At 42.6% G+C, this 8767-nt stretch overlaps 1 protein-coding gene across 7 annotated transcripts in view; it reads left to right on the forward strand.

Annotated features, from left to right (window-relative positions):
- Positions 1-102: 102 nt before the first annotated feature.
- Positions 103-8767, forward strand: part of WNK2 (WNK lysine deficient protein kinase 2) — a 309344-nt gene continuing 300679 nt past the window's right edge. For 3 of the 7 annotated variants that reach the window (XM_019505037.1, XM_019505038.1, XM_019505039.1), the window contains exon 1: positions 103-284. In XM_019505037.1, the coding sequence (XP_019360582.1) occupies positions 150-284 (135 nt within the window). In that variant the 5' untranslated portion in view covers positions 103-149. The remainder of the gene's footprint in view (positions 285-8767) is intronic. The other 4 variants (XM_019505040.1, XM_019505041.1, XM_019505042.1 and 1 more) reach the window with 2 other exon arrangements.

Below are 8767 nucleotides of genomic sequence, written 5' to 3' on the forward strand. Positions count from 1 at the left end.
CCCCCGGGGGCGCGCCGGAGCCGGCCGGGGAGCCGCAGGGGCCGCCCCCCGCTGCCGAGGGCCAGCGGGAGCCACGGAGGGAGGTGGCGGAGCCGGCGCGGGAGCAGAGCCGGGCGCGGCGGGAGCAGGAGGTGGAGGAGGAGGCCGACATGAAGGCTGTGGCCACCTCGCCCGACGGCAGGTTCCTCAAGTTTGACATCGAGCTGGGCCGCGGCTCCTTCAAAACGGTCTACAAGGGCCTGGACACCGAGACCTGGGTAGAAGTCGCCTGGTGCGAGCTCCAGGTAAGCACGGGCTCCGGGGCCTGGCAGCCAAAGTGCCTGTGTCTCATCCAGGGATTCTGCTCTCCTCATTGTGGATTCTCCCCTGTCTGAGGGTTGTATGGCATCCTTGCAGGCTCCCACACTGCCACAGTCTGTGCACTCCTCCTGGCCGGTGGGGATTGGACCTGAGCGCCCAAGCTGCTCTCTGTGGCATGGGCAGCCTGGGCTGTTAGCTGAAAAGGGCTGGGCAGTGCAGTGTGAGGGAGAAAGCATGGGGGTGATGGCACGGATTGGAGGGCAGGTGTGTTGAGTTCCTCCAAGCTGAGGCTTCTCCCATCTGTATCTTGGGTCAGAAGCCATCTAGCTAGCAGGTGTACACTTAAAATAAATACATTAGGGGGCTTAAACTCCTGGTGAAGAAGAGAGGATTGCTGCGCTACAAACAGGACACCTTTCTAGTAATGAAGCCCTGCTGTCATTTCTATCCTCTTCCTTCCCTCAACTCCCCACTGGAAAGCCTCTGCTCTGAAAGGGTTCTTAAGCTGTCAAACACTCAGAGGTGAACGTCAGAGTGCACTTTTTTTTTAATGGGATGTGACTTCTTCATTTCTTTTCCTGGTAATTAAGTGTTTTGTTTAAGTCCGGAGTGAAACTAAAGCCTTATGATCAAGTAAAGCCTAATGTTTTCCCATACCTCTAAGTACTGTAGCTGGTATAGGAGAGAACTCCCAGATTATAGAATTCAACCTCGGCTTCCTTTTTGTTTTCCTGTAGTAAGTTTATGGCTGTGAAAACGAAGTTCTTGCAACAATTTCTTTTCTCAGGCATGATATTGATGCGCCTTCTCCAGCGTGGGTTATAAACATGGGTCTTTTTTGATGAAGTTTTGGCATCTTTCATAAGTTCACCTAGGTTCTTAATGTGCACTTTCATGAGACCTATGCTCTTATGCCTTTTTTTCTTTTCCTCCCTTCCCTTTTGATCAGTTTTTCTAGACTCACTTCATCTCTGTTTCATAGAATTAGCTGGGGGTTCACAACTGTATCTTAGGTTATGAGTCTGTATTCACTAGGCAGCCAAAATTCTCAGGAGCTAGGTGTTGTGGGTTGTAGTGGTATCCAAGCACAGCTGGTGAACAATGAATGGAAACATTGATTCTGAATATTCATGTGTGTTTTACACTGAGAAACAACTTTATTCTCATGTGACAGCCACATGAGCAGATGCACAGCCTAGTTGTTCTCCCAGATGATTTGGTTGTACGGTGTAGTTGCAATTCATTGTAATCCCGGAATGATTTAAAAAACCATGCAGGAAATGCTTCTCAGTCTTCACATGAATGTTTCTTTGTCTAATAGGAACTGGTGAAATAAAGAGCCCAGCAATACTGGCTGGGCAGGTAAGAGGCCTTTTGAGTGAGAACTGTGGTGTGTTGTAACATGGAGGCTAGGTAGAAAAAGAGTTGGGTGAGAGAAGAGCCTAGGATTGTGCATGTTGCTGTATGAGAAATGCAGGAGCAGCTGCAAAATTGGAAGGGATTTTTCTGTAAATTACTGTTGGGATATTATGGAAAACCAAAGTTATTAAGCAAACTTGACTTGAATGTGTTGTGAAAGTTCTGTCATAACATAATGGTCACAGATGTAGAAATAATTTTCCTGTCAAAATTCTCTCAATTGTACTACTAATTGATTTTGGTTTTTTGGGGGTGTCTTTAATGGATTGAACATCCTGACTTGAAAAGGTTATGTCAGGAAATGGAAAGGTAACTTCCAATTCAAGCTCTCCAGAAACGTGTATAATTGGGTGCAGAAATCTATACTATAACATTCATTGATGCTACTTCCTTTCCCTCCTGCTTCATTTGTCTAGGAAATGATGATGCAGTTTTCTGTGAAAGCGTTAAAGGGTTAAAAACCTTTCAACTACAGTTCAAAATGTCTCCTTGTGAAAGGACTATCTGTAATCATTATTTTCTCATTAACTTTCTTTATATAGCTCTAGTTTCAAATCTGGTGTTGCCACTAAATGTTTATTTCTCCATTTCTCACAGAGTTCTGTAGAGCTCGTCTAACTTTTGAGGGGAAAGTCTAGTATTTTTGACCAGACAAGTACAAGGAAAACAGTTAGAATTTATCAGATTACTTATGTCTGCCACTCCTGTCCATGTCAATTAGTTGTGCAGATTTGAAGGTAGTGTTGAAAGCCAGATAACATGAGGTTGTACTTAGTTACATTTTCAGTTTTCTGGTGAAAGCCAGCATTTCTGTCTTGTGAATAAAGTGTAGCTGAGTGACAACCACAGGGTTTTCTTATTACAATGTCAGACCTACGTTCTCAGCATGTTTTGAAAGAAACAAATCGCCAGCCACATAGGCAAGTGGACTTTGTATTGTTCAGTGGAATTTGAGTTGTATCATACTCATACAATCTAATTCAGAGTTCTTATTGTGGAAGCATGGGAGTGTAATCTAGGTCTGAAGCTGATGCATCTAATTGTTTTTGTACATTTCTACATGTACATGTCAATTACTCTACCTAGTTGTAGGTGTTACTGAGTAAGAACATTCAATTCAGCTAAGTTAAAAAAGCAAAAACAAAAGGAAAAAAAAATCCCTGGTAAGAAACCACAAATACCCTAGTGTTGAAACCGTAAGATGGCTTCCTTGATAGTTTTATACCACAGAAAGCAATCGGAGGGCCTTGTTACATAGCTGCATTTAAATGTTGCCTTCCTATCTAGTCTTTTAGGGGACACATACACCTATGTACTTATCTTTTTTTCTTTTTCCCAAAGAGTAATTGAAGTTTTCCATGCTGAACAGTTGCTCTCATTCAATCCTGGCTACAGTGAATGCAGTCAACAAAACTAAATAAATTGTGGGAGGCTTTTTATTAAAGTATGATCGTATCGCAAGTATATATGAGACCCAGAGAATGAAAGGCAATGGAATACCTTTTGCTGCATGTAATTTGATTAGCTTTCAGTGAAGGCTTATTGAATATAATGCGGAGTAGGAGAAACTTCTGCCTTTGAAAGATATATTATAATAAATAGGACTCTTTATATCTGGCTCTTCCCTCCCCCTGAATTGTGTATGTAGATGCTCCCACCTTAGCTCCTTTGCTGTACCATATCACCAGATGTAGGACCAATGATCAGAAGGTGAGGAGGGAAAGGGGGAAATCTACAGAACCTGGATGCAGCAACAGCCAGAACCATGGGGGAATGGCTTCCAGGTAGGATTCTGGGAGCTGCACATTAACCTCAGCCCCTTAGGGACAGCCCTGCTCTGGACAAAGGCTTTGTGTATATTGTATTTAAGTTCACCAAATATAGTCCGACTGAGAAATTTGGGGAAAGGAAATGGATTTTTCCCTAACCTACCAAAAATGTAATTCTTCAGTCTTGAAGGATTTTGTTTCATAGGAGAGTGGTTAAAGTTGGAATCTGATTATATTTTAGGTTTCAGATTAAAAGCTTAGCTGGAGCTAGGTTTTGGTTTGGTCAAGCTAAAATATGAAAATTTTTAGTAAAATCCAAACTAGAAAATAGTTTTTTTGACTTCTGAAAGGACAATAGCTGTTTCAAAGTAGTGTGCATCCTAACTAGAGTCTCTATTCATTGAGTCAGGAAGCTGGGTTTTGCTGGCCGAACAGCGGTAGAGTAAACATTCTTGCTAGGTAGACACAGGCTTTCAGACTCTTCAAATTTTCATCTAATTCCCCTTTAGGGACCTGTAGAGAAATCCAGGGGGAGTCGTAAGTACAAAACTACATCAATGATAATGCCTCACTCCTACTTTTCAGTTCCTGTTTGATTCTACTTATGAACCTTGATAGCTGGAGGTTCTTGTCTGTAGCTCCCCTGATGCAAACGTAGTAGAGAGAGAGTATTCTTTGCCTGAAAAGATCCAGAAGAAGGGTGCTTATGAACATTATTAAAGCACCCCCTTTTTTACAGTGGTTGTCCAATATCAAAGGTGGCTATGTGTGATCTACTTTTTTTTTACTTAGTTATGTTTGTTTACTGCTAGTGTGTCTGGAGTGCATGAAGACTAAATATCCTGACAACAATGCATGGCATATTCTTAATGTTCACTGGAACAAATCTTCTCATTAGGACTCTGGCTGTACATTGGTGGCTCCTAAATTTTACCTGAAAGAGCTTTGGAATTTAACTCCTCCCCTCCAACTCTCCTTCCTCAATTCCTCCCTATTCCAAATCTTAATTCCAAATTCCATTGCTTACTTAAGATTGCACTTGCAACCCAACAGAGATCTGTGTCTGAGCCCCTTCTACATGTTATAGTCATCACACAATTAACTGATTAATTGCACAATTACCTTGAGACCAGCTACACTGCAAAGTGCCTGTCACATCATAAAAAGCTCCAACCAGCTATAAAGTTGGACATAAAAAACATATACTAACTTTAGAGCTGGTTGCTATTGAGCTTTAATTTGCACAGGTAGCAGGGGCTCCCCTGTGGCTGGGAACCATGGCCAACTACAGCTAGGAGTCCTGCAACTGATGGATGTCTCAGCCCCATCAGCTGCCAACTCTGGGCCCCAGGTGTGTGAAACGCCCAGTACTGGGAGATCATGGTTTCTGCAATCTCTGTCCTGGGGGTTTCACACATTCCAGGGGCTGGGAGACTACAACAGCTGCACCTCCTAGCCTTGTGGGGAGCATTGGGTAACTTGCAGCTGAGGGGCTCCTGGCTGCTGGAGCTTGCTTTTTGCCAGTGGAGAGGGAGCCTAGGATTGGGCTTCCCCTGTACTGGCAATAACATACTATGGGATCAAATGTGTGATCCCACAATCTTGCTTCTTGCCATGCATTTGTGGCACAGCAGGTGATGCAATTGTGTGGCTTGCGCATTAGAATCTATTGTACCTTTATCTGCATGTGTAGAATAGCCTTAAGTATAGTGTTGATCCCATGCTGGGTACTGTTTTATAGAACAATGTCATCCTACAATGGCAACTTTCTGTTGTGCTTGCTTACATCCCAGTTTAGCCAGGGCAGTCCTGGATTCTGTAGGCTAGTTCTGGCTGGTTGGTCATAAGTTCTGGGTTGGAGTCTGGCAGGGAGGCGGAGCAGCATAGTGTGCCATCCAGGCAGGCAGGTAGGCGCTATTGCTGCTGTGTGGGAGCAAGGAATGTAGGGATCTTGGATATGGCATCCTAGGTAGGGTGACTGCACATTCTCCCACCTTGCTCCTGCACAGCAGCAGTGGTTCCTGCCTTCCTGGTGCACCATGCCGCTTTTTCTCCTCACTGGACTCTGGCCTGAGACTTTTGACCAACCAGCTGGGACTGGTCTATGGAATCTGGGACTGTCCCAGCCAAAGTAGTATATATGGTCACTCTACAGATCTGGGATCTGTATCGCCATGACTTTTTAAAGAACACTAATCTAAAATGAAGAACTGAAAATAGTAGTTGTGACATTGTGAGAACAAGTAATGTTGTTTTATTTAATTTATGGATATTTCTTGGTCTTTCATAAGTTTCTTAGGTAAATTCATTCCAGATTAGCTGACAGTTAATTGATTTTAATATTGTGGTATTAATGTTCTACAGTTACAAGATGAGGTTTAGGTTTAAGAATTTTAAATTAGGCTGGATAAAAGTCTTTTAAAAACATTAACTCCGGGCCCACTTGTGTTTTGTTAAATTTTTGTTTCTAAACCTAGTTTCTGTCTTTACAGTTAAGTTCCCAGACTGCCACTTGGTAACAGTAGTCTCTCACAATGAATGCGGAGAGATGAAGATATCTGAAAGTTGCAGCTGTATATAGAAAGAAGTATTTAGCTTGATTCTAAATGGACCATACTTGAATGCTACATACTAGATTCTAATACTGTGAAAAGAAAACATAGAATTAAGTCTCCTAAGGGTGGGATTTTTTAATTGTGAAAGGCCCTGATCCTGCACACTTCATACTGGAGCCCAGTGAGTAGGCAACTTGAAAATTTGCTATCTAACTTGTTTACGTATCACTGAAGGTTTTGTAAACTGTCTCCGTTAACAAGCAACTACGGCACAAAAAATGTGTTGCATCCTCTGAAGACAGGATGCCCTGCAGATGCATTGGCCAGGTTTTCATTCTTGTTAGGTGGGCACAAAATTCATCTGATAGCAGTTGTGTGTGTGGGGGGGAGAGGGAGGCTGTAAGTAACCAGTAACTAAGCAGCTTATTAAATGGCAAGGTGATTTCATGTCCTGAATTGCAGAAAGATTTTTTCCTGTTATTCCTGGTATATGTTGAAGACTATTGTGGAGGAGAAAATGTAAATTAAAAGGTAATTCAATATTAACTTTCAACCAGCCAACTTTTCTCTAAACTTCAAGATAAGACAACTCTTGAAACGGGGACATCAATATGTTGTTAATTGATAGAACTTCATTTTGAAAGAGTTAATTGGCAAAGCTTTTATTTACTTTTAAGGTGTGTGGGGGGAGGGACTCTGCAAGTATAGCATGTAATTGCTGTTGTCACTGTTAGTGATGCTGAAAATAGTGTAAGGAATGTGGTATTTAAAATGCAAATAAATTAGCTTCAATTTAATCTTTTGTCAAAAACCCAAAGCATATTGAGCAGAAACAAACTTCAGATATTTACTTTTTGTTTTCTTTTTCACTAAAATAAAGGCTTATTTTTAACAACAGACTATAGAATTTTATCCCATTAAAGTGGTACATAGTGGATATATCCAAGATCTAGTCTGGTGAAAGAAAAATGGGTGAAAGTGACAATTTGTGTGAAACAAATTCCGTCCCCTTTGCTCACTCTCTTCCAAGGCTGACAGAAAAATATTCAGGCCTGAAGCATAGCTGCCAAGGCTTGGTCTGCTCGGACATTATGCAAATAATCTTATTAAGTTTGCATATCACAATAAGCTTAAATTAATTGTCAAGGACTGGTGAGGGTGAAACAAAATTGACCTAACTCAGTAACCAGCTCAGTGATGATAGTTACAGGCCATGTTACTGCTTGGAGTAGAAATTACCTATCTGAGGCATTTGGTTTAAGAGTATGATTCCCTTCATGTGTTTTGTTAATGGCCAAGATCTCTTCAGGGACTGGAAGAAATATCTACAACAGAGCTTAGAGATCAGCACAGCTAGAAGTAGAACTTGCCATGGCTGCTGCCCAACTCGGCCCTATGGAAAGCAATGAATCCCTTCCTCGTTGCTCCTCTAGGCCCACAAGCAGTGAACTGTCTATCCTCAATTATTTCTACAAGATCTAACTCTTGACTTGTCACTTTCGCAAACCAGAAAAGGCTTATCAAGCCTCACCTTGAGTTGTAAGAGGCTCCTGTGCAGTAGAGGAAAAGGGAGCTGATCTAGTGGTCAGGGAACTAAAACCTAGTTCTTCAGTGTGACCTGGGGGTAAGTCACTTTGCTTGTCTGTACTTCAGTTTCCTATTAAAAATAATAGCACTTCCCTACTTAAGTGGTGTTGTGAAAATGAATTGGTGATAGATTTTGGGGTGCCCAGACAGTACATAATCAAAGGCCATATAAATAGATGAGCCTTTCTAATTTTTCTTGCAAAGACTTCCATGCCCCCACTCATGTAAATTTTGTCAGTGGATGTGGACAATATCATGCATTAAGGTGTTTATTAGTGGGAAAGGACCCACTCTGCCAACCCCAAATAGGGCTCCAAGCTATAATTGGTTAATGGGGTCTAATAAATGTTAAAGACTTGCATGGAGTTTGAGGTGCTAAAGCTGTAAAAGGTGATTTAGGCTTCTTGGACTAATTGAGAATTCTCTTCTCCTACAACTGCCTGCCTGTGGGAAGTGGCTTTAGGCACATGGAATATGTGATTTTGCTGAGCCTTACTTTCTACAGCAGTTAAATTTGAAATGAATCCAGACAAGACAAAGGTGTGGGAGTGGTGAGGGGAGGGATAAATGGGGCACTGATCATTGAGTTCAGTTTCCCCTTGTCAATTGGCAGCTTTGAATCTTCTGATGCACCTGGAGCCTCAGGTGATTGCAGTGAATAGGAGCAGGAGTGCCTTTCACCAACTCCGTTTGGTTGAGAAGTTTGTGGCCCTTTTTCTGATTCAGATCTGGCTACTATCATCTATGTCTTTGTAACCTCAAAGCTAAACTATTGCAATGTGCTCTACATCAGGCTGCCTTCTGAAGACTGTTGGGAAATTGCAGCAAGTTCAGTATGCAACAGCCTGTCTTCTGACAGTGGTGAGTCACTAGGAACACAGGTCCGATACTCCAGAGTCTGCACTGGTTCCCAACAACTTTCTAGTCAAAATTCAAGGTGCTGGTTTTGACTGAAAAGGCCCTAAATCATGGGCAACTGGTGCCTCCTAATACTAGGGGGGGCACCAGCGGGTGATTGACAACTGGGGCGGCCGGAGGCAGAGAGAATATTTTTGGGGAGGGGGGGCTGAGCGTGCATCTGTGTGTGCATGTATGCATGCACATGTGGGCCCTCTCTTTCCCCTCCCCCCCCCCCCC

Source organism: Gavialis gangeticus, unplaced genomic scaffold, assembly GCF_001723915.1.
Source record: "Gavialis gangeticus isolate Ggan-Ray unplaced genomic scaffold, GavGan_comp1, whole genome shotgun sequence".
Classification (NCBI taxonomy): Eukaryota; Metazoa; Chordata; order Crocodylia; family Gavialidae; genus Gavialis; species Gavialis gangeticus.